Source organism: Dunckerocampus dactyliophorus, chromosome 3, assembly GCF_027744805.1.
Source record: "Dunckerocampus dactyliophorus isolate RoL2022-P2 chromosome 3, RoL_Ddac_1.1, whole genome shotgun sequence".
NCBI lineage: Eukaryota > Metazoa > Chordata > Actinopteri > Syngnathiformes > Syngnathidae > Dunckerocampus > Dunckerocampus dactyliophorus.
The window spans coordinates 9,469,002-9,495,697 of NC_072821.1; the positions used below are offsets into that span (position 1 = coordinate 9,469,002).

The window sequence follows — 26,696 nt, forward strand, 5'->3', positions numbered from 1 at the left end:
ACATGCAAACATGCAAACTCCACACAGAGATGCCCAACGGAGATTAGAACCCATTTCTTCCCAATCACCTGACTGTGTGGCCAACATGCTAACCACTAGGCCACCGTGGGGCCCTTTTGTCTAAAGAAAAATGAATTTAAAAAAAATCTCAACTGAAAAAAAAACACCTTCCGCATCACTTGTGCAAACTCTGCATAGCAAACAATACTTCCTGTATTCGACAAGTCGGGCCATTAAAATAAAAGTACAGTATGCCCCAGTACCACATGTACGATTAAGCCACTCATTTAGTCCACACTTTTCACTCAGCCAGCCATTCCACCTTAAAATACCAATTTTTTTTCTTTAGCTTGGTAAGTGAGTAGTAGTTCTTTTCGCTGTAATACGGGGTTAGCAAGCAGCATTTAGCTCCCTTAACTCCCCTGCACCAGTAGCTATACTCTAACCTGCAAAACAGCAGCATATACTACGTAGCGCGCTGTTAATGAAGTGATTGGCTGCGTAAGTAAATACGTACCAACAGGATCTCATCATTGGCTGCACAGTGTTCGTCATATTGTTGTTACCGCTTGTTGTCGCCTCTCACTCCCGGAGTTGCATTGCAAAGTTGCACAGAATAAATTGTTATGTGTATTTTTTCTACAGTTCAGGTTGGATTTTATTTTGCTGTGCGCTGAGAACACAAGATCAGTGTGTGGCTTAGAGGGGACGTTGTGAGCGGTAAAGGCTGTCATGAAAATGTGAAACTTGGCAAAAAACTGATCATAGTTTTTTTGGAAGTTGTTGTGAAAACATTTTATGCTGGGAATTTTTATTTTTGCTTTGCAAGTAAAATATCCTAAATTTATCAGTGAATAATGTATTCATGTAGATGAGAGGGTGAGTAACTGTGATTCCAGTTTGGTGACCTTAGTGGATGTCTGCTTTCTTATAAAGAGCCATTCTGGTCAAATTTTTACATGAGAGTTTACTTGTGTGTCCACATGTAATCGTGGGAGTAGGCATGTATGACCATAACACAGTCAGCTCTCATTGGACCTTGTCATCTTCCTTCTCCTGCTCCTCCTGACTCTTCCTTTTCTCCCCTTCCATCTCCTCCCTTTCGTTCACCCCCACTGTGTGCCCCCCTCCTCTCCTCCTCTCCTGACCAAAGCTTGACTCAGGAGAAACAGAGGCAGATGTTCCAGGAGCACACGAGTGCCCACCGCCCCCACACCTCCCATTTGTACTGGATCAGCAGTTAACCCCCGGAAAGAATTGACCATACAAGCACGCACACACATACAAAGAACAACCGCTTTCCAGATCTGCGCTGGCTCAACAGTTGTCCAACTCAATGAACAACACACACACACATACACACACCGAGAGCTGTCCAAATCCCCCTCAGGGTCCCTGATAGTAGCCACCCTGGGGTCAGGCCTTGTGTCAGCGTCCAGGGCCTGGGGTCTCTCTGGGCAGCTGGCCTGGCTAATCCTGCTGCTGGAGGCCACTGGTTCTCAAACTAAAGGCCAAGGACTGGCAGGGGGCCGCAGGGCAGGGATCTCAGTGAGCAGGAGACTGTGTGATTTGTTCCCAGTGCAGGGGGCTTTGTTTGTTTTTGCCATGTTTTGGTTTTGAATCAAATATCATATCCTCGACTACATTGTTGAATGATGCCTCGTGGGAGCCCAATGACTTTGAGTCATCAATCAAAGCAGATTGAGCTTCACTTTCTATGCTAACACACACACACCAAACATGTAGACTTTTATCTCCAAAGCCCCCCCAGTTATTTATTTGTATAGGAAAAACACGTGTATTGTGTTGTTGTTTTTTTATTCAATAAGAAGCAATATTTAGCTACTTTTGTTCGTATTTCCATTATAAGTCAACAGTGTTGGGCAAATTAGTAATTAGTTATAGTTACTACTTACTTTCCACAAAAAGTAATTGAATCAGTAACAGAATTACTCATCCTACATTTCATAAATGTAAGGAGTTAAATATAAGTAGTTACCAGGGAAAGTAATTGCATTCCTGAAAAAAAAACCTTATATACTGTAAATATGTAAAAGAATTCCGATTTAGCTTTGGCGTGCTGTTGAGTTACTCACAACGGACGTGGACACTTTGCTCTGGGACATAATGCACACTACACATGTACAGTATGTTCCAAAAGTGAGTACACCCCTCACATTTCTGCAAATATTTTATTGTATCCTTTCATTGGACAACAGTAAAGAAATTACACTTTGAGACAATGTAAAGCAGTCAGTGTACAGCTTGGATAACAGTGTAAATTTGCTGTCTCCTCAGTATAACTCCACAGACAACCATTCATGTCGAAACCACTGGCAGCAAAAGTGAGTACAGTGTTCCCTCATTTATCGCGGGGGATAGGTTCCCAAAATAGCTCGCAATTAGTGAAATCCGCAAAGTGGCCAAATTAATTTTTTTAAATATTATTATATATGTTTTAAGGCTGTAAAACCCCTCACCATAGACTTTATACACTTTTCTCAGCCAGGCAACATAATTTTCTCACATTCCGCTCTTGTTTAAACACTCACAAAAAACTTCAAACCTTCGTTTGAATTTTAATGATCAACCTACAGGTCGGACACAAGAAATTATTAAGTCACTCACTCATGTTTCACTCCTGTGACCGTGCTTTTTCGTCCTGGTGCCGTTCCGCTGTACTGTAGTGTTTTTGTATCATTGTTAAAACATATTTCTGCAGTCCTCCTCCTTCGAACCAAAGATTCATTTACGAGCTAGCAAGCAAGCACGCTAGCAAGCAAGCACGCTAGCAAGCAAGCAAGCTAGCGACGACACAGGAGACATGGCAGGGCGGGATGAAGGAGATTGATTGGCAATGGTCTATAGCCAATGAGGACACAGAAAACAATGGGAGGTGCAGACAGACAGAGAGGGAAGAGAGACAGAGAGAGAGAGAGAGAGAGAGAGAGACAGACAGAGACTTATCTTCCCACAATGCAATTCTTCTTAAAGGGGCAGGCTCGGCCTGTAACAGCGTTTATACATTGTAATAACAAAAAAAGAAGCACTAAAAAAATTCAGCGGAACAGCGAATCCGCGAAAGATGAACCACGATAGAACGAGGGAACACTGTACACCCCTCTTGAAAATGTCCAAATTGTGTCCAAAGTGCTGATATTTACTGTGAATAGCATTACTTTCCAACACCGTCTTAACTCTCATGGGCATGGAGCTGACTAAAACCTCACAGGTTACCTCTGGAATCCTCTTCCACTGGTGGATGTTATATACCTTGCACTTCTCCACCTTCAATTTCAGGATGACCCAAAGCTCCTTAATAGGATTTAGATCCATCACCTTCACCCCCAGCATTTTTAGCAAGCTGGTCGTCATCTTGGAGGTGTGTTTGGGGTCCTTGTCATGTTGGAATACTGCCTTGCGGCTCCTCTTATGAACTGAAGGCATCATGCTCTGCTTCAATATGTCACACTACATGTTGGCATTCATGTGTGCCTCAAAGAACTGTAGCTCCCCAGTGCTGGCAGCACTCGTGCAGCCCCATACCATGACACTCCCACCACCATGCTTGACTGTAGACAAGACACACTTTTCTTTGTGCTGCTCACTTGACCCAAATATTATCTTGGTCTCATCAAACCACAGGACATGGTTCCAGTAATCCACGTCCTTCGCTTCAGGAAACTGTTTGCAGGCTTTCTTGTACATTATCTTTAAAAGACGCTTTCTTCTGGGATGACAGCCATGCAGGCTAATTTGATGCAGGGTGCGGCGTATGGTCTGAGCACTGACCAGCTGACTCCCGACCCCTTCAATCTCTGCAGAAATGCTGGCAGCGCTCATACATCTATTTTCCAAACACAACCTCTGGATGAGCATGTGCACTCAACTTCTTTGGTCAACCATGGTGAAGCCTGCTCTGAGTGAAAGCAGTCATGTTAAAGCCCTGTATGGTCTTGGCCACCATGCTGCAGCTAAGTTTCAGGGTGTTGGAAATCTAAAAAAAATCCAGAGCAACACTTCTTTTTTTCACATCCTCAGCGAGGTCTTTGCCATGACGTGCTATGTTGAACTTCCAATGACCAGTATGAGAGCGTGTGAGAGAATGACGCCAAAGCTAACATGCCTGCTCCCCATTCACACCTAAGACCTTGTAACACTAACAAGTCACATGACACCGAGAAGGAAATATGGCTAATTGGGTGCAAATTGTGCAGTTTGAGACAAGGGTGCACTCACTTTTGTTGCCAGCAGTTTAGACATTAATTGTTGTGTTGTTGAGTTATTTTGAGGAGGCAGCAAATAACTGTACACTGTAATCCAAGTTGTGCACAGACTACTTTACACTGAATCAAAGTGTCATTTCTTTAGTGTTGTCCCATGAAAACATATAATATGAGCAGAAACATGAGGGGTGTGACACACAGTATGTTCTTGCAGACGCTGAACTATTACCTGTACGAACGTCCTGAGGTTGAATGCGACACCACTTCGGACTCACCATTGTTGCATCTCGTTCTCTTTCTTGTGGCTTTGACGCATCGAGGTTTGTAACACCACCACCCATATACGTCAACTCTGGCATTGATTGGCTTGCCATGAAATTGTAGTCTACCTTTAGCCAATCATCATCCCTCCCCCCTCACCAAAGAAGAACAATCACAAGAAAAGCCACCTTTTCCTTTTATTTGCCGTAACTTTTTTATTTGCAATTCTGTAATGTAATGTGCTGCAAGGTGGCCTAGTGGTTAGCATGTTGGCCACACAGTCAGAAGATTTAGAATAGCTGCGTTCGAATCTCCTTTTGGCCATCTCTGTGTGGAGTTTGCAAGTTCTCCCCTCCTGTGGCTTTTCTCCGGGTACTCCGGCTTCCTCCCACATTCCCAGAATATGCATGTTAGGTTAACTGGAGACTCTAAATTGTCCATAGGTATGAATGTGAGTGTGAAAGGTTGTTTGTCTATATGTGCCCTGTGATTGGCTGGCAACCATTTAAGGGTGTATGTACCCCACCTCCAGTCCAAAATCAACTGGGATTGGCTCCGGCATCCCCCCCCCGACCCTAATGAGGATTAAGCGGCATAGAAAATAAATGAATGAATATTTCATGTAACAGTGCAATTAATAATGTAAGCTACACCTGCACAATCTGGTGAGATCCAAAAAGATAATGCTCACTTTGGAGCAACATCCTCAGTGGGGTTCCTATTATTTTGGTTAGCTCCAGGAAAGGGGCAACATATTCACAGCTGTCAATATAGCTCAATAAAGAATTCTACACTATTGCAACAACACCACAATAACAAAACCGAGCGGGATCTCGTTAGATCGTACGAGTGTACCTAATGTTCTGGCTGTATGAATGTACAGTATGTGCGTGATTAGGCAGCTTCCATAACATGTGACAAAACTCAAATGTTCATGCAACAAAACGGAAGTTAGCCAGCCAATTGTTTAACAAAGGCAAAAAGAAAACATACCTTTTATTCTGGGCCACATTTTTTCCATAAACTTGCAGCATTTTTCTAATGCAGTTGTTTTGGCGTGTGCAGCATTTTTCTTTTGCATGCGTTTTATGGTGTTTTTGGCTTTGGATAATGTCTGTCTTTTGGAGCGTCCGGACGTTGCTGCGCATTTGCCACTGTCTTAGTCTGCGACTGAAACCAGGTTAAGAACCAAGGAAGTTGCACAACAAGCCCATCACAGTGTGGTCATATGGTCACAGGGGTGGCTGCCATGCAATGTGCAACAGTATGTGTGTGATGGCGATGATGCAAGGTTTCCCACGACAGCCATCCATCCATTTCTTGACACACACACACACACACACACAGGCCATATGGCCACCTCATAACCACTGCATGCCTCCACTGTGACGCAGCTCAGGAACATGCAACTGGTTGCTTCCTACAATAAGTACAATGCATGTCACTAAGTTGGAGGAAAAGAAAATACATACAGACGAGTTCAGAGAGAGGTGAGTTAAAAGAGAAGAATTATTTGGACAGAGATGAGGAAGGAAGGTGGAGGTGAGGGTGGGGGGTCAGCCATTTGGTAGTTGGTGTTGCGGTGTTTAGGGGAGCAGATGGCCGAGGCTCGACGAGGGGCGTGTCTTGTCCTTGCGACCCTTCACAAATCACACGGTTCTCCCCCAAGGGGCTCGCGACTCGTCCTTCAATAAGAATCAATGGGAATTACTTGGCCAGAGAAAGGGATGAATGGGCGGCGGGGCGCAAGACCTCTTCCTTTGTTGTCGTCGTGCGTGTCACAGAGCCCCCTCGTTCCACGCACACACACACGCGTGCACATGCGGCAACACGCACACACAAGGGGACAAAAAGCAAAGCCCTCCAGTTAAACAATCGATCTCCAGTTAAACAATTTTTAACCTTGCGCACATGCACGCGCTTAATAGGGACCCCAAGTGGGTGGAGCCTCTGTGCACAATTAGAGAATCTTGCAATATCGAGAAAGGTGGAGGGTTTATTATTGCGTATTAGTTGGGGGGTGTCGTACTTCTATCATGCTTTTCAGTCACGCTTTGCTGGCGTAATTGCAGAATGTGTGCCACGTCATGGTGATGAATGACTAATAGTATATATCGAGGCAGGCGCAGAGATGCGCAGGGCAACTGACAGTGAGGTGAAATAATAAAAGGATACAGAGGACCTTTGTAAGCCAGTGGGGTGTATCACAATGCTGCAGACTCAAATCAACTGCAGGGTTAAATGAAATGAGCGTCCTACATAAACTGAACACACAATCTGCATAGAAGGGCCATGTCAGGCAAGGATAATGGCGTTAAAGTCCCCTGCAGTCTGGTTGGACTGCACGCTGCAGGCACACACTTTTTGGTTATATTGTATGCCTTTTTAAGCAATGGTACACCATCATTTGGTTACTTGGGCAAATGAAATACAGGGCAATATTAGGGGCATAGTGGTTAGCACGTCGGCCTCACGGTTAGGGGATCCAGGTTTCAATCTCTATTGGAGCATCTCTGTGTAGAGTTGATGTGTTTACCCCACGCTTGTATGGGTTTTTATGGGCACTACAGCTTCCTCCCACCGTCCAAAAACATGCAACTCAAAATTCCATCCATAGGTTGGAATGTGAGTGTCAATGGTTGTTTGTATGTGTTCTGTGATGGTGACCGGCGTAACCCGCTCCTGCACATGCCCGGGGATGGAAACTGGATCCACAGAAGAGAGTTGAACAGCGCTAGCTGATGCGCTAATAGACAGGACTGTCAGATAATGTTGTCCAGCACAGTTCTTTAAGGCGTCAGGGAGCGAGGTTTACCCGCACAGCCATCCCTGCTGGCATCTGCCCGCCACCCTCCGCTCCAAATTCATTTGGGATGGGCACCTTATGAGGACAAGCAGAGTAGAAAATGGATAAAGCAATAATTATTAAGGGTGAGTATTTGACAAAATGCCCATAATCATTTATCATTTTCAATAGAATGTAATCTCTGAATGTTCTGAACTCCTGTTTCCATGCCCGTGTTATACTGAGCAGAAAAATGTTGCCCAGAAGAGTTGCATCATAGCAGGAGTCTGCATGGAGCTCATTTTCTCGTAGCTGACGTCATGTTGGACTTCTTCAGACAGCAAACTAGTTGAGACTTAATTCATGGGGCTTCTGCTGGTTTCAGCCAAGTAGTGCACTTAAATTTGTTAATTACACACACACATGCACATAAATTATAGCTGGGCTGCATGTGACGTCACATCCGGTTGTAGTCTTCACAGGCTCAAACGCTTGGGAGGCAAATTATCATATTCATACTGAAATGTGAAGTGAAAGTGAAAGTGAAGTCAGAGCAAAAATGCTGCATACATGCTTTGTTATCGCACGTGGAAATCGTTCAAATGTGGATTTTGGCAAGTTATCACTAGGATAGTTCATCATAAAGTGAAAACAGTTTAAAAAAACAACAACCACAAAATGCAAAGTAAGATGGCTGCTGAATCTGTCTCCCTTCTTGAGTGGGGCCCGAGTATGACTGCGTTCCAGTTTGCAGTGACCAACAACAAGCAACTAAGTAAACTAAGATAAACTATAGATTTGTTGTTTCCTCATACCACTTCCAACTGTTTAAGTGCCCAATTATTCAATAAACATGATAAATATCATGCCAAGATTATAAAGCCCGCTCTGCTACAAGAAAATAAGATGGAAAAGTGTATGAATGAGGGCGGAAAAGTCTGCACCAGCCGTTTTCAAACTGTGAAGCAAAGTAATAAAGTTATACTCCCAATGCTCTCTTCATTAATAGATTATACAAGAACACACACCTTCACCTGTAAAACAAATATTTCTAGAAATAAGCCGGTGTTCTGGCAGAGCCATACAATCTAGTAGCAAACATGAACCACTTAAATTTGACCACAGGCTACTGGAAAGCAACGTAAAAGGAAGAGGACACGTTCATTCGATTCATACACTGCACCCCCATGGAACAACAGTGCAGCAAAGGATGAAGGACCCATGCAAGAATGCATTCATGCAGACTTACTTGCTTGGTTGTAAGACTGCAGGTAGACATGTTAGAAGCGTTATTTTCATCTGCTAAATTGACGCGAAAGATAAGCTTGCTGTTTGATCGCCTTGTTTTCAACTGTTTTGTGTCTTTATGTAATACACCATGCACACCCACACAATTGGAACAATTTGCATTAATCTATTAAACATTGTGCAAAGATGCAGAGTGTATGTGGTCATATTCAATCACTGGAAGTGGCGTGGACTGCCTCTAGGTCACGTGGTTGCAACCTAGCAATACAGATATACTCTACACTTACTGAGGACTTTGTTAGGTAGACCTTTAAAAACATATGCAGGAGACACAGGGCTCTACGGATTTTAGATTTCAAAATTCTATATTTTTTCCAGATTCACTAAATAGATGTGTATGATTAGAGCTGCAACAATTAATCGATGAATCGATGATTAATCAATTGACCAATTAATTGACAATTATTTTGGTTTGTAATGAATCGTTTTTTTAATTAAAAAATGTAAACATCCTCTGATTTCCGCCTCACAGATGTGAATGTTTTTAATTTCGTTTGTCATCCATGGTATTATTTATTAGTTTATCAGTTATTCAGAATTTTATCTTTTAGAAAACAGAACAGTGGTGACAGTCTTGGAAACATGAATATTTTTCCATATACTTGAGTTTCCATTTTCCAAACTTTATCAAATCAAATTCCATACTTTTCCATACTTTCATTCTTGCGTAGGAACCCTGGAGACGTCTCATGAGTTCTGCAAACATAATAATGCAGTTTTGATGGGCACAGTCCTTTTACCAATATGTTCATTATTGTGGTTTGTAGTTTGCAATGGTGTTGAACTGCACAACATCATGCAGAGAGCTTGAGATCTGGTGTTATTACTTTGATTCTCTCATGTCGCTTAATGAGGGAACCAAAACACTGTATGATAAATATATACGACTTTTTGATACAGCTCTTGTACTGGATCTCATTCTCATTAGGTGTACCACATGAAGTGGCCAGTGAGTTCATTCAGCATAAGCGCTTCTGTTGGAATTTAGTGGGCTGTCATGGCTATCATATGAATGATAGGTGAAGCCCATTAGAGAATCTGCAAAGAATAGATCGAGTGAAGTGATATCTCAAGTGAAAAAAAATATGCAAACACGTGGAAATTCTCCGAGGAAGCACACATGACACAAAAGTCCCGTGGTTGCATTGCAGCAACGGTGATATTATCATACACACATCAAACTCTCTCCCTCTCTCTGGTGTTGTATTATTATGGGAGAGCAGGTGCTGCCGACCCAATTACCATACAGCTGAAAGCACAAAGAAAAAAACTTTACTCCCTGTATGTGCCCCCCTTCTACACACACACACACGCACGCACACGCACACACACACAGTCCCCCCGTCTCTCCCCCCACAAATTCCCTTAATGACAGCCACGCGAGTGACACACCACCAAGTCTCTTTTTACTGCCTTCACCTAAAAAGAGACAGCCAGCGAGGAACGAGGACGCCATGCGTGCGTATTTGGTGCGTCTTTGCACACTTTTTGCTGAACATCGTCAGTCACTGAGGTGAATGACGACACTAACAGGTGTTAACTCGCACATATAATGTCCAAAGCTAAGCCCATTAAAAGACGCCTTGTGGAGTGTGAACATGTGAAAGCCACGGCAGGGCTAACACCATAGGAATGTGGTCCGGCAGATGGTCCGGGGTGAACGCTTGCATCATGGGCCAACCCCCGGGGTGCACCGAGCTGGCTTCACCGTCGGCTACAGTATAATAACTCCTCGGTATCAGGCCCGGTCCAACTGGCCGTGTGCGTGACGCTTTCATGAACTCAAGAATTTGTCGGAATGCAAATGTAGGATGGAGGCATCGGGTGGAAGCGAGAGGTTGTTGTACATTTAACAGCTCTCTATAGCCATTTGGCGTGTCCCTTTGGAGAGAAACAGAGAAAAGAGAGGAGGGGGTGGGCTTAGAAAAAGTTGTGTGCACCCCCCCCACACACTTGTGTGTGTGCGTGTGATGGCCCCGGGGCGGACTTGTGGTGGTGGAGGGAGGGGAAGAAGAGGAGCAGAGGGGCTTATTTGCATCTTATTACCCTGCGCGTACTGCTGTGGTATAAAAGCTTGCGCAGGACCAGAGAGCCACCAGACACACGCACAGTTAACCCGAGAGAGACCACAAAAGACTTCTGAAACCTGTTTTGTGTGTTTGGAACCAGCATATTATCATTAAGCAACTGGGAAAAACAACAAGGACGTCCAGCTGCCTTTTTACGCGAGACTATTTGGAATTATTTCCTACGAGGATTTCCTCCGAGGATCATTCTTTTGAGGATTATTTTTTATTAAAAAAACGTCAACAAGTAAACACATTTGTATGGAAAAATAGAAGCCAGCCTTAAGGAAAAGTGACAGTTCTGACCTAAATGAGAACATAAAACTTTCTCCATGATTGTTTGAGTTGGGCTGCAGCAACCTGTGGAGCTTTCAGCGCTTGTTTTGAAGGGGCTGTCAACACAATGGGACGCCTGTGCCTGCCCTTGGTTGTCACTCTCTCCCTTTTCACCTGCCAGGTAACGTGTCATAAATATTAACACGCATTCACTGCGCTTTTACGCACCGATTTGGTGTCTTTTTTTCAGCGATGACATCCTGAAAACTGAATTCAAGCATCTAATAGAAATTATTTGTGCTACAATTTTTAGGTTTTGTGCTCGGGGGTGTTTGAGCTGAAGCTGCAGGAGTTTCTCAACAAGAAAGGGGTGACGGGAAACGCCAACTGTTGCCCCGCCGGCTCGGCTCATCAGCCCGGCCACCAGCAGTGCGAGTGCAAGACTTTCTTCCGGATCTGTCTGAAGCACTACCAGGCCAACGTGTCACCCGAACCTCCCTGCACCTACGGCGGAGCAGTGACCCCCGTACTGGGCTCCAACTCCTTCCAGGTGCCGGAGACCAACGCGGACACCTTCACCAACCCAGTGCGTTTTAATTTCGGCTTCACATGGCCGGTGAGTGCCTCACGTTTAATTCTATATCCGCAGGCAGTATAGAAATATATTTCGTGTTTACGTGTACAGTCCACCGATTTAAAATGATTTAACGGCTTGTTTAAGCAATATCTATATTTCTATGGTTTAATTAAATTGGAACATATTTACTCCAAAGAGTGCACAGCGCAGATGCTCCCAAAATTGTGAGGGTCTTTGTCAGGAGTGTGTGGGAAGGTCTATTGTAGTAGAGTGTGTGTGTTTGTGGGGTAGGGGGTTGGGGGGTATTGAGGGGGTGTCGGCGGCGGAGGAGGGGGGTGTTTTCACCAAACGCCTCTCTCCGACAACCAGGCGTGGTGGGAAATTTAACATCCCCCGAGTTGGCACATCATTGGCAGCGCAGCGTGAAATTCCGCCTCGTTTGCTTCGCTGCGGTGCACTCGTGAGATACTAGCATGGCCATGAAAGGGCTGCAGGTAGTCGTGAGCATTATTTGGGCCCTAATCAAGATAGGCAATGCGGCTGTTAAGTTTATGGGAGGCCTCCCCAATGCCCCCCCACCCCCCTTTTCCTTCTGCATGCAACTCTGCAGGCCCGGCAGCTGTTGACTCTCCTTGTCTCTCCTTTTTTCTCCCCCAGGGGACATTTTCACTGATCATTGAAGCTCTGCACACAGACTCCCTGGACGACCTGGCAACAGGTGGGTGACAGCCAGAGAAGCAGCAGTGTAACCCGAAGACAGCAGCAGGCTAATAGTGGCATTGTTTTTCCTCTTTAGTGCCACATTTTAGGAAAGAGTAACACCAAGCTCATGTAATTTGGTATTAATGGTGCATAATTTGTGGCCATCATAATAATTACTCTAAAGTCAATGTGCTGCATAAGTGAGACAAACATGAAGAAGATGCACGGTAAAGGCCTACTTTGTGCAGGCGTCACCTGCAAGTCTTATCTTATCACGGCACTAATGATGACTAACTGCCTGCGAGTGCGATAAAAGAGAAGTGGCTGGTTGCTGGATCTAAAGTGTTAAAGCGCAGATTTAGCTAGAATCACTGTTGTGTTTTATATCATTTTAACAATAATGTATTGCTGTGTTTTACCTTTGCAGACAACCCGGAGCGTCTCATCAGCCGCATCACTACTCAGCGTCACCTGACCGTAGGAGAGGAATGGTCCAAAGATATGCAGACAGCAGGCAGGACGGAGCTGCGTTACTCGTACCGCTTCCTGTGCGATGAGCACTACTACGGCGAGGGCTGCTCTGTGTTCTGTCGACCCAGAGATGATGCCTTTGGACACTTCACCTGTGGAGAGCGTGGAGAGATCATTTGCAACTCTGGCTGGAAGGGACAGTACTGCACTGAGCGTAAGTTTATAAATGGGGGGATGGCGCTATTCATCTTCTCAGAAGTTAACATATAAATGGCCATAGCTTGTGTCGATAATGCCTCAAAGCCTGACCCATGGTAGTGGCTTCAACTGGCATCCAGTCGTTAGTCGTTTAAAAAGTTAGTTTCCCCCAACAGTCACTTGGCTGTCGCTACTGTTCAGGGAGCCTCTCTCCCCTCCCCACCTCATAATGCAGGGCCCGTGTGCAACAGGCGTCAGTTAGTTATCCCCAAGCACCAGAGGCCTCCATTCTAATGAGCCGCAGTGGCTCCTCAGTAATTCACACGCCGCGTGCCTTCCATTAGACCACTGGGGCCTCCTCGCCCCCAAACCTCCTCCCCGATTGGCCAAGTGGGGGTCCTGCATTGTTGTAGCCCGGGTCCGTGATTGGCCAAGCGGGGCTGTGTATTGTTGTGCAGGGGGCAGCTGCTCGGTGTGAGGAGACAATGGAGCAGCTGTCTGGTGGTTAGCTACACACAGACCAGCTGGCCCTGGGGGAGAGGTGGTGGTGGTGGTGGGTGTGGGGGAGAGGAGCGATGGGAGGAGGAAAACAGGGATGCTGAAGGAGAGAGGAAGAGAAATAGGACAGAAAGATGGAAGAGAATGGGATGAGAGATGGGTGGTGGCGGTGTGGAGTTGGAGGGGGAAAGTGTGAGAAAAGGGACTTCAGAGCCACAGTCAAGGGGGAGAAAGGCGGCTTTGTGTGGGATGCTTTTGTGTTGGAGAGCAACCATGTTAGAGAGGTTTTGTTGGCTGCTTCCCCCTCCTTTGGTGTCCAAAGCAGCCAAAGTTGCTAAGTCCTGAAGGTAAACAGTCCAGCAAATTGAAATATGCGTCAGTGTGTGGTCTTTATCAGGAATGACCTCCGTGGCTCTAATTGCTTTCCCCGTTTGACTGTTTTGCATTGTGGCAGCTGTGCTGTTTTATAGGTGTCCTATCAGTGGCTAAAAGTAGAAAATGAAAGACAGACAGACAGGTGGGCAGGTAAAGGAAATGGCAGGAAGGAAGAACAATCAAACAGATAAGGAGGTGACATTGTGCTTTACTGACCTTTTTGTTTTTCTCTCTCTCTGCAGCAATCTGTCTTCCTGGCTGTGATGAAGATCATGGCTTCTGTGAGAAACCTGGAGAGTGCAAGTAAGCTGAGAAATTAATGACACTTGAAGTAATTTAGGAGCATACTCCTCTTTTGGTGAGTCTGTCCTGGCTTTGGTACTAACAGCCTTTGATTTATGTTGTGTCTCAGGTGTCGTGTAGGATTCAGCGGGCGTTACTGCGATGACTGTATTCGTTACCCGGGCTGCCTCCATGGTACCTGCCAACAACCCTGGCAGTGTAACTGCCAGGAGGGATGGGGCGGCCTCTTCTGCAACCAGGGTGAGTCTGCGGATTTTAGCCTGCTAAAATAGAACTGTGAAGTTAGATGTTTATTTAATATAATCTGTCGTTAATGTTTTCAGATCTCAACTATTGCACACACCACAAGCCTTGCCTCAACGGTGCCACTTGTACCAACACTGGCCAGGGCAGCTACACTTGCTCCTGTCCACCTGGCTATACAGGCGCCAGCTGCGAGATCCAGGTCAATGAATGTTCCGGAAACCCCTGTCGCAATGGTGGTAGCTGTTCTGTAAGTATCAACCAAAGAGAGATGGTGAAAGATGTTCACTTAAACAAGGATGTAAGTAAGCAATGTTTACCATCCCTCTAATATAGGACCATGATGGTGGTTATAAGTGTACCTGCCCACCTGGTTTCTATGGCAACAACTGTGAGCTGAGTGCCACTAGCTGCGCAGATGGGCCTTGCTTCAATGACGGCCGCTGTGTCGACAACCCTGAGGGGGGCTACTTCTGCCAGTGCCCCATGGGATACGCTGGATTCAACTGTGAGAAAAAAATTGACCACTGCTCATCCAATCCTTGTTTGAATGGTAGGTGCTCCTCCTAGTTGTCAGTTAGTGTGACATCACCAGCCACATAAACACTGACATGTGGAATACCAGTGATTTTGACACTGATGGCTTCCTTATTTTCCCTGTGCAGGTGCAGAATGTGTGGACCTGGTGAATTCATACCTCTGTCAGTGTCCTGAAGGGTTTTCTGGTTCCATTTGTGAGGACAGCAGCAGCAGCAGCAGCAGCCTCTCTGGACACTGTCTGTCTTTTCCTTGTCAGAATGGTGGGACGTGCCAGGAGGCAGCAAATGGCTACACTTGCAACTGCCCTCCAGGTATGACCATGTCTTGATAATGACTTCCTTGAGTTAGTTTTATATCCACAAACAGATTCCTAAAACTGACTTCTTTTGCAGGGTATACCGGCAAAAACTGCAGCTCTCCCATTTCCCGCTGCGCTCACAATCCCTGCCACAATGGCGCCACCTGCCACGAGCGCAGCAGCCGCTACGTGTGCGCCTGTGTGCCAGGCTACGGTGGACACAACTGCCAGTTTCTCTTACCAGAGGTCCCCAAGGGTCAACCGGTGGTGGACGGACCGGACAGACGGTATTCCTCCCTGGAAAGTGAAATTCTTGACGATGCCGACGATGATGACAGCGGCTTCCCCTGGACAGCCGTGTGCGCCGGCATCTTTCTCGTTCTGGTGATTCTCATCAGTTGCTCTGTGCTGGTGGTCTACATACGTGTCAAGATGCAAGAACGACACAGTCACCGTGGCGACAGTGTCCGTAGCGACAGCCACGAGACAATGAACAACCTGACGACCACCAACAATTGTCTCCGAAGCGACAAGGAGCTGAGCGCCGTGATGTCGACTTCTATCAAAAATACCAACAAAAAGGTGGATTACCATTCAGACCTAACCGGGTCGCTTGGTGGTCTGAGTGGGATCAGTGGGCTTAATGGACTTTGTGGATCAGAGAAGCATGGCTTTAAGACTCGCTACTCCAGCGTGGAGTACAACCTTGTCCACGAGCTGAGGCCTGAGGAGGTGTCGCTGGGCAAACAGGAGGAGCATGATGGGCCTGAGGTTAAATGTGAGATGCTGGATGAGTCTGATACTGAAGAAAGACTTAGGAAAAGACAAAACAGGTAAACAGCGTTCAAGTACACTTGAAAATCCTGCTCAGAAAGTAGTCAAATACACCTGTCTAAATGCAATGTTCAATTCCTAATGTGCGTTCTTCTCGGACCTGCAGTGAGGCCTCAGAAGAAAAACAAGCAGAAGAGTCACCGAGCTGCAGCGAAACCAAGTATCAATCATCCTATGATCTGAATCAACACGGCACCGGTGATCTTAAATACCAATCAAGCTGTGACATTGAATACCAATGCGGTGCTGGTGCAGACAGCAAGTACCAGTCTGTGTACGTCATGTTGGACCAGAAAGACGAGTGTTTAATCGCCACAGAGGTGAGACGCAGTTCCTCAAAACCAAGAAGACTTCTATTGTGACATTACAAGCCTGCCTCGATATGTTTTCACATGCTTTAAAACTTTGATCTTGACCTGTCTTGCAGGTATGATACTCATCTGGACCAGTTTCCCAGTGGTCCTTGTTAGCCCTGAGCAGTACAGCTCAGCTTGTCTCCGGGAGGTTTTACTCCTGCGGTTTGCTGCTGTTCCCTGGAATTTACCGAAGGATTTTGTAGCCAAGGTGCCGCTAGGACAGTGCAAGCTGGTGAATACTAGACATTGCTGACCTCAGACCAGGATGTGACTCCCACCGTCACAGCACCTGAAGACATTGTGCAGGAATTGTACAAACCTGAATCAATGTTGGACTAGGTGCCCCTGCAGTCTTTGCAAGAGCTGCAGACTGAAATATTGGCATCAAGGTGGATTCCATTCCTTGTCACCTGATAAAAAGGGAGCATTGACGTGGATGTTGACACATGAAATTGTAGTACCATGGAGTACTGATTGAATGAACATAGTAGTACCATTGGAGTACTGAGAACTTATATGTTGTAGTGCTATTATGTGCTATGATTATTAAAGTACAAAGCTGTCATAAATGACGTTGTATGTACTGTGCAGTGCTGCAGAGGAGAGCGTGTAGTCATGGTAATGGTGGGCCAAATACTCATCTTTATCTCTGCAGCATCGACAGACTCTATCGGCTGAGCTGGTTCTCAGCAGAACTGACAGAACTGAAGACTCCAGTAGTGACTGCAAATCGATCCAACATGGATCCTGTTGGGCCATACTGGCCCCTGAAAGTGTGGATAAACGGGGCAAGGTTTTTAGTGACTTGAGAAACATGAATTATTCCAGAATTTCCAAGCAAAAAGTCAATGAAAGTAATACCAGTACATCAATCACTATCACCATTTTCAAGTTGTTTGTCCCGACCTCTGATGCTGTTGTGTGTCTATGTCAAGCTATGAAGGAGTCGTCCGAACTGCCAAGACCTCATTGCACTATGGAGGTGTGTGTGTGTGTGTGTGTGTATACTGACACCCGTGTCTTCCACTGTTAGTCAATCATCATTTAGCAGCCATTCCCTCGCCTGCCCATCAGAGGTTAGCATCATACGATTCATGTTTGTAATGTTATTTTTTATTATTGAAACAAAGATGTTCTTTTAATTTAATTATGTTATTTGTGCTCCAATTTGGTGTGATATTTTGTGCTATAATTTAAGTTTTGGATTGTTTTTTATTTTTATTTGACAGATAATGTATGTATGTATGTATGTATGTATGTATGTATGTATGTGTTAGGCACTTGAGACCACTGTGACTGTGTTGTATTTAAGAGAGAAGTCGTATGTACAGAGCCTGTCATTTTTATTACTGGAAAAAAACGCAATATTTTTCCAAAATAAAAGAGGAAATATTAGTACATCTGGTTCTGGAATGTTTGTTAACACAGCACATGGGTGCAGTTATTCATTTTGGTATGAGAGAAGTAAAATGTTAAAATTATGAAGAGGACATTTTTCCCAAGATATTTTAAGCTTGAGTAAAGACAATCCAACAAATTCAAGTAGAGCAATTTGCTGTTGCCAAGTGATAGCGTCGTGGTACTTGTGTGTGTGTGTGTGTGTGTGTGTGTGTGTTTGAGAGAGACAGGGCAGAAGACTGTCTCCTTGTGGAACCACTAAATGAGACAAAGACACACCCCATAATCATAGACCAATTTGCAAGACCAGAGCCATCTCTTTGTGTGTTTGCGTGCGTGTCTGATTGTGTGTGAATGTGAACTGCATGTGTGCATATGACACAGACATACTGTAGCTCTATGTTTCTAATAGTTATGCGTCTTGACAGGATTGTCAATGAATGTTTTGTCCTATGAGTATTTGTGTGTGTGTGCACACGTTTGCGTGTGGGTGCATGGGAGGGTACGTGTGTGAGATCTTGTTTAAAGCAGAGGGATATTTATAGCTATAGAGGGAAACCACAGTCTGGATTTAGTCCTGGTTGCCCCAGCCCGACTATCGTGTGTGTGTGTGTGTATCAATGCGTATGCATGTCATTTGGTGGCCACTGGGTGTGTAGAATTAGTCATCAAAGAAACTAATTTGACTTGAATGCTCATAAACACCCATATCGACGTGAATGGGAAGTTGGCCTTTGCACACACACACGGTTAGGTTCACACGTATTTGGAGTTTTACATCTTTATACACCCCCCCGAATTTGAAACAGAACACTCAACATGCCATGAAGGTGTAGCCCTTCAACTTTAATTTAAGAGGTTTCACAGAAATATGAGCATTTACTATCGAACTGACAATTATCAAGCCAATATAAGGAATTATCATACCGATTAAATCCGATCACATTAAAAAAAATAGTTCTGATAACGGATAAAAAAAAAAAAGCTCCATTGAGGAAAGATTACCCGTACTTTGCTGTGAAAATCAAGCGCTCCTTTACTGTGACGTGCTGCAAACGTCCTGTTGGACCATCCCTGGAGCTCGATTGTAAACAAACATGGCGTTGATTGTGTGGGAGTCACCGTCTCACCGTTTAAGAGGAAGACTCTCCAAATACTCTGCAAACATTTTGCGAGGAAACATGGAGCTTCAACAAACCTTATCAGCCCAATTGTTAAGTGGGGGGGTCATTGCTATTCCAGCTGCCTACGTTCAGCAGTTCCCCGGAGCTCGGTACGCCAGTTGCCAGTGGAACAGATTGACCGGTCTGGGGTTCCCGAGGTGTATCATGACCTTAGCCAGGTATTCAGGAAAGACAGGGCAGGCCGCTAGAGTCTTCCGCCACACCGACCTTATGCCTGCGCCATTAAGCTGCACCTTTGCCTAACGCCAGACTTTGTAATGTTTCAGGGACGGAGCAACAGGGTCTAAGGGACTACATCTCTTCCTCGCTTGCTGCAGGTCTCATTTGTCCCTCGTCCTCCCCGTTGGAGGCAGGATTTGACTGCCGGGGGCTTAACGAGATTACTGTTAAGAATTGTTACCCGTTACCGCTTAAGGATTCTCATTATTTTACTCCGCCAAGCTCGACTTATGCAAGGCTTATCACCTGGTATGGATAAAGGAGGGAGACGAGTGGAAAATCGCATTTAATACCCCGTTGGGGCATTTTGAATATTTAGTAATGCCATTCGGCTTCACTCACACCTCAGCGGTATTTCAGTGTCTCATTCACGACATCCTTAGGGATATGCTCAACCAGTTTTGCTTTGTGTACTTAGACGAGATTTTGATTTTCTCCAATTCTCTACTGGAGCATGTGAAACATGTGTGGCAAGTTCTCCAGCAGGTTTTGGAGAACCGCCTTTTCGTGAAGGCCGAAAAATGCGAGTTTCACTCATCGTCTGTCACGTTTTTGGGGTATATTGTGGAGAAGGACAAGCTCAGAGCCGATCCCGCTAAGATCCAGGCGGTGGTTGAATAGTCATCTCCTACATCAAGGAAGCACTTGCAGAAGTTCCGGGGGTTTGGGAACTGCTACCAGAAGTTCATCTGCAACTTTAGTAGCAAGGCAGAACCTCTGACAAGGCTTCCATCTGTTAAAGTTCCTTTTGTGTGGTCCCCTGAAACCGAGGCGGAGTTTGCTGAACTCAAAGTTTTGTTTATCACTGCTCCTGTGCTCACTCATCTTGATCTTGTTGTTGAGGTTGATGTGTCGGATACAGGAGTGGGAGCGGTCCTGTCCCAGCGATCCCCGGGCGACCAGAAGCTCCACCCATGTGCATTCTTCTCACGTCGCCTCACCACTGCTGAGGGAAACTACGACGTGGGGAATCGGGAGCTGCTGGCTATCGTGCTTGAGCTGTGGGAGTGGAGGCATTGGCTGGAGGGTGCGGCCCAGCCTTTTGTGGTGGTAACTGATCATAAGAACTTGGCATACATCCGTACGGCCCAGAGACTCAACTCTGGTCAGGCACGTTGGTCACTGTTCCTAACAAGATTCAACTTTTCCATAACATACAGACCGGGACCACTGAACATTAAGCCCGATGCTCTATCCAGAGTTTTTGGCTCGGCGGAGGTGGAGAACTCTCCCGAAACCATCGTACCTGTAGCTATGGTGCTCGGGGCCCTCCAGTGGGAGGTAGAGAGGAAGGTGTCTGAGGCAGCAGCTGGCATGGAGCCGCAGGAGGGGTGCCAGGTGGGCAAGTTGTTCGTGCCAGCCGAGATGAGGGCTGAGGTACTTCAGTGAGGCTACGTGTCCAAGGTGGCCTGTCAACCAGGAGTTCGACGTACCCAAATATGTTGTGGCTGGCTGCCGGCCTGCGCTGGAAACACCTCCACTCCCCCCCACCCCCCAGTGCAAGTCCTCGAGTTGATGTTGTAAAAGTGTGTTTGTTTGTGCCTTTGTTGCCGAGGTTTTTTGCCAGTCCCACATTGTACTCCCCCATAGCGGTTTAGTTTGGAATTGTCTTTTTTTCCCCTGCCCTCTCCTCTTGTTGTTCCCTTTACCACTTTTTATTGCCCAGTCATCCTGTCCTCTTTTTCCCCCGTCTTATTGTGTGGTATGTTGCATATGTATGAACGGATGATTGATGAAGCTAGCCAGAGTTGACAACATAGTTTGGTCACTTCTGCCTCTGTTGAAAAGCATCTGCAGAGAACCGATTATATGTCTATCTGTCCATCAGGCTGCTTTGCCTAAACGAGAACCATGCGGTGTTGGCAGCGCCAGTGAACGCTGGCTGATTTCATCATAATCTCGTGTGAGGGACATCAGCCTGTCATTGAAGCATTCAACGAGATGTTTGACTGTCACTGTGGTTGTTGTTTGTGAAGAACCATTCCATCTACAGTAACTTTATCTTGCCATGGCTGCCGGGGCGCTGCCATGATTCATTCATTCAGAGGGAGTCAGAGGGAGTCTCCCTCTGGTGGACAGAGGCAGCTGAATGAATCATGGCAGCGCCCCGGCAGCCTTGGCCAATGAAATGTTTTGCTGAGAAGAAATGCATGATGGTAAACCGTTAAAACAGTTGTTTTCTATCCTAAACTCGAATTGGTAGTTGTATTATATATTTCTTACCTACCTTTGGAGTGTTAAGTTGCTGCGTGATGATTTCTTTCTAAGTTGACACTGTGAGTCAGTTATATTGAGTAATGACCTCCTGCAATTTCTGATGTGTTGACAAGCTCGCTGTGAGTTCCCTTATAGCTTGTGATTGGCTCCTACCAAAGAAAGAGCTCCCGTTTCCTGCCTTCCAGATGTAGAACAAATGGTCCGCGCTACCTTTGTACAAGGGAGCAGGGAAGCTACTTTCAGCCGTAATCATTAACAGTGTGACAGTTAATTTCAACTGTGCGACTATTTAATAGAAAATAGATACTGTAGGGTCTATCAGACACTATTAAAAGGGTGAGGAGGTGATCCAGGATCAAACAATCGCTTTGTTGAACAAAACAGGTTGCTGTCGGCCACAACCACAACCTTGGTGAAATGCAGCTATCGGTTAAACCTGTTACATTCTCCTTAAATGGATGAGGCCTAGTCAAATGAAAAGTGTGCTTTTTCTTTTTCACGGATTTCAATGACACTCATGTTAAAACTCCATGTTCCATCATTTTCAGACACTCAAAAGCTCAAAAAAATTATGTCATGGCAAAGTCCGCCTCCTTCGTGAATGAATCACATAAGCCCCATCGTTCACAGCCTATGCGCGGAGGGCATGTCTCGAGTCAGGATGGGAGAATACCCGTAATGGAAACGTGCTTCACTCCAAGCACGTAGAAAAGCACTTCAGCGTAAAGGAGAAAATAGGGCCTTATGTGCGCAACTGCTCCTGCTGATTTAAATCTCACAATTAACAAATATTTAAGTCCATCCACTTCATCAAGGGATGTAAAGGCCAAACTCGGCTGTTACATGGCGTTTGGTTTTATTGACAACAATAACGGAAGGCCACAATGTGTCATGTGTCTTCAGGTGCTTTCAAATTAATCCACTGCAAAAATGAATCATGGATTCGCTCTAAAACAACAGTTTTCCAAATACATTTCCTGACACATTAGCTTGACACAACTCTACACACCAACAAGCGGAAGCAGTCACTGGGCCAGCGCTGCTAGGCCATAGCGGGATGTGTTCCCTCTCAAAGACTGCGACTGTGACCGCTCAAAAAGTATTTGCTTGTATTACACAAGCGGCGGGTGGTTGTTAGCACATACCATGCTAAGCTTTTTAACTTCACTTTTTTTCCACTGCCACAATAGCTTTTTCGCTGAGTTGGAAAATCGCAGGAGACAGGCTTAGGGTTGGTCCTTTGTTGCCGCTAGACTGTCCTGCCGCCCTGAACAGCCGTACACACGTGCATCCTCCCTCTGGTGTCAATAGTCACACAAAGCCCCGGTCACTGGATGCCATATGCTTATATGCCATATGCAGCGCTCTTTGAACTTCTCATGGACATATCCTCACTCATTCTGACCAAAATGCAAACTGAAGGCTTGTGGTGTATCTAAGTTGTACTTCTATAAGACAGAAATTTGGCGGTGGCACCAATTACGGTACTTTGGTTGGCTACATACCGGGTAAACTATAGTACTGCATTTTAAAATGCCTATATTTCTTCAAGTGATATTGTTATGTATAGGTGCACACAGACAAATCACATCATTTGAGACATAACACAACACAGCTGGAATAAAATAGTAGCTATCTTGTGGATGCAGCAATGAAGATCCACAGGATTTCTCTGACTTCTTGGCAGAATTTGTGGTACCAAATCAGTTTTGTACCTATATGCCAATGAAAAATCGGCTCGCTACGGTATTTGAATGGCAAACTGGTAACTCCAACACAACAATATAAAGAGACAACTTCATTTAAAGAGCTTGATTTTGCAACTGAATGACTATTCTATATCAAATATACAGTACAATGCAAATTCGATTATGTGTCCTTTAGAGGTGTAACAGTCCGCCATAATCACGGTTTGGGGCGTACTTCGGTTTTTATCACGGTTCTGTTCATTTTCAGTACTTTGAGTGAACAAAATGCAAACCGTAAAACTGCTTAGCTTTAGTGTAAACGGCTATAATGATTTTTTAAAATAAATATTTAAAAAATGGCACATTGCTATCAGATCATTCTCCATTAAATAAAATTATCCCAAAAAAAATAATGCTAAACACTTAACAATGTTTCGTTTTAGGATAGGGCAACCTGTTTGAAGAGTCTGAATTATTATTTCATTTGTAGGAAATTGAAGTTCTTGCCTATTGGGTCACTGCCGGTCTGACTTGCACAGTGGTTGACTCGCCTGAATTCAGCTGCAGGCAGTGTGGGTTCAGTTCCGGTGTGAATGTGAGTGTGAATGATTGTCTGTCTCGATATGTGCCCTGTGATTGACTGGTGACCAATTCAGTGCGCAGTCCGCTTTTCACCCAAAGTCAGTTCCCCTTGAACAAACTCGCCGCTAGACAATGGATGGATGGGCTAAATTTGCAGCGTTAATAGTTACAGCTTCTAGCCCCATTCCCGATCTCGATTGAACAATGCCGGCACATTGCTTTTGTCTTATCCACTTGCCTTTGCCCGTTTACATATTACACTGGAAAAGCAAAGTGTTCCCAAACAAGATGCTTTCACAACGGAAGAAGGTCTCAAGGCTCGCTTGGCACCATCGCTAGCCCTGGCTCCTGCTAGCCAAAGGATGGGTCGCACTGTATTTATTTACCAAGTAGATGCATGACAACAACATGCAGAGTTACACCCCTAGTATTCGTACATTAACTTCCATCCATCCAACGGAGATCCGAACCCAGATCTTCCCGATCTCCTGACTGTGTGGCCAACATGCTAACCACACCGTGCGGCCTCGTACATTAAATTGTTTTCATTATTTTTTTGACTGATGAACAGTTCAAAAGCTGTACAATTTGGAGTAAAAAAAAATTCGATAGTAATATGTGTCAAAAGTCAAACTAAAAAAATGTCCCATGCATCTAGAGTAGGGTCTGATCGGCCAATTATAGCCCTTAGAGAATCATGCTGCATCAGAATGTTGCATATTTTTCACAAATAAAATGCAGGCAGTATGGTGCTTTTCTTAGAAATGAATCAAATTGTGAAAAGAAGAAATACATATTGTGTGAACGTGTTATGTTAAGATTGCTATTGAAGCTACACTCGAGGTGCATGGCTACTTGCTAGCTCTGCTGCCGCCTAAGAGTGCACAGCGTCTAGCATAGCTAGCCTACAGCATCATTCGCTTGGTAGCTCGCACCATCACAGTCATGTCATGCAAAAAAGACAACAAAAAAAACACAAGTATGAGTATCATGGTGAATGGCCGTGTGTTTCTAAGTGAATATCACACATTCTGCCCTATTTGCAGCGTTGATGTTTTTATTAGTTGCGGGGTCGCAAATAATCGGTAAATGACGTCATTAGACCGGCAGTTAAAAACTTGCAGCAGATTCCTAAAACCGGCATCTCAATTAATTCAAATATTTGTAAAAGCTCATTTATTTCAGTAGTTGAATTCAAAAAGTGAAACACTTCCATTCCATTCTACTAACGCGTCTGATGGTATCGTAATACACTGCATGAGTCCAACTGTGTTTCTAACGTATTTTTAATCACAAAATGTCCCTGTTAGCACTGTGTTAGCATCGAAACCGGAAGCCATTGTCCCCAAGACCTGCCACCCGTCTATGACATCATCAGCAGTTCACACTAATTCTTTACAAACTAACACAGTTATGCCACAAGTCCCTGCTTTTCTTATTGATCACGGCTACAAAATAACCCACAAAGGCGCCAGAGGAAGCGGCAAGTGGCAGCATTTTGATACAGAGTGCGAGAAACACGACTGACTTGAACTGACTATAACTCATAGCAAAACACGAAGGTGGTGTCGATCTCTGCTTGTCCGTCGCCGCTGCCTCACAGCCGTCTTCAGTCATGGTAAAAGTGACGTTAAATGCTCATTTCTCCCTTTCATTTGTCATTTTATATGCATTTGAATTGTTTTCTGCGTGTAAAACTACGAAAACAAGTGTTTTGTGTTAACATTTGTGGGTGTCCGGAAAGGATGAGTTGGATTTACATGATTTCTTATGGGAAAAATTGATTCAGATAGAGTACGTTTTGGTTTGAGTCGGACCTTCTGGAACGGATTAATGACGCTAACCGCGGCTCCACTGTATCAACATGGCTGCGGTTATTATCCACAAGGGGTACTTCACTGAAAAATAATCTAAAATATTATATTTTATCATATTGTATAAAAAAATAACATAATACACAACAAAAAATGTCAGAAAACAAATGAACTGTATGTATTTTTTTGTACTGACTGGGTCCTGATGTCAATGAATAATGTCTGCTTGTGTAATCTCCTTCTATCTTCTGACTTTTTTGTGCATATCCTGTTTGCCATTTGGTCGTCACAAAAGAAAGAGCATCATCACACTGACTAGGCATATACTCTCTCTTTCCTATTTTATTAGCATCACAATTTGTCACCAGGTCAAATCCCCAGGAAAAGCATCAATGACTCCAGATTTTTGGTGCTAAATCTTGTGGGAAAACAGAGATGTTTCTCTCAGCCGTGCTCTATTGTTGCTTGTGAACAAACCAAGTGACCACAGCGGCCCGAGTCGCACAATGACAGACAGCTTATTCAGCGACTTCATCTGTCGCCGTTCCCCAGGGACTCGACTCTGATCTTTTCCCAGAGCTCCATCTCTCTTGTTGACTTACTGATTCTGGATCTGCCCCTCCTCCCCTGCTTTTTTTCTGCCCACTCTCGCTCGGTGAATATCTGCAGAATATGACTACCGATTGCGTTTTATCCGATGCTACACAAGCAGCATCTCAACTGTCTGGTTGCTGTCTAATGACGCCAACAAAACACCATTTCTCAGTTCACCTTGTTTTTGTTTTCTTCTTTTTTTTGTTGTTTTGTTTATTGTCATCTCTCCCTGGGGGATTAAAGTGGTTGTAAAGACAGAGTCATTCCATCAGAGACACCAGCTCCCATCAGCGCCTTCTGGTCATTACTGGTGCATCGTGGGAACAGCTTGGCGGGGAACAATGATTGGTTAGAACAATAAGGCTGCACAAGGCAACACAAAGGGCACGCCCACTGCATGATGGGAAAGAGCAGCGAAGGAAGCAGATGTTGCCACAGAGGAGGGGAGAGAGAGACAGCAGATGTCTCTCTCTATCTCTCCATCCTTACCGTTTGCATTTTCATGTTTTAGCGAGCACCAGGTGAGTAGAAGCTCTACCTGTTTTGTGCTGTGCGGTGTTCCACTTTCTCATTGATATGGACCGGGGTTGTTTTTACACTGACAATTCAGCCCTGTAAGATGTTCTTTTGTTGTCTTCTAATCCCAACTGGTGGATCTCATGACAAGGCGATATCTGACACAA

The 26,696-nt window shown here is 45.0% G+C and overlaps 1 protein-coding gene across 1 annotated transcript; it reads left to right on the top strand.

The window, feature by feature from the left end:
• The first annotated feature begins 10,652 nt into the window (after positions 1 to 10,652).
• dld (deltaD) lies at positions 10,653 to 17,695 on the top strand. The gene is made up of 12 exons (XM_054770643.1): positions 10,653 to 11,103; positions 11,236 to 11,538; positions 12,157 to 12,217; positions 12,629 to 12,886; positions 13,986 to 14,046; positions 14,156 to 14,286; positions 14,370 to 14,539; positions 14,626 to 14,842; positions 14,955 to 15,140; positions 15,222 to 15,960; positions 16,068 to 16,281; positions 16,389 to 17,695. The coding sequence occupies exons 1-12, from the start codon at positions 11,050 to 11,052 to the stop codon at positions 16,392 to 16,394; spliced, it is 2,400 nt and encodes a 799-aa protein (XP_054626618.1). The 5' UTR covers positions 10,653 to 11,049; the 3' UTR covers positions 16,395 to 17,695.
• The last annotated feature ends 9,001 nt before the right edge of the window (positions 17,696 to 26,696 follow it).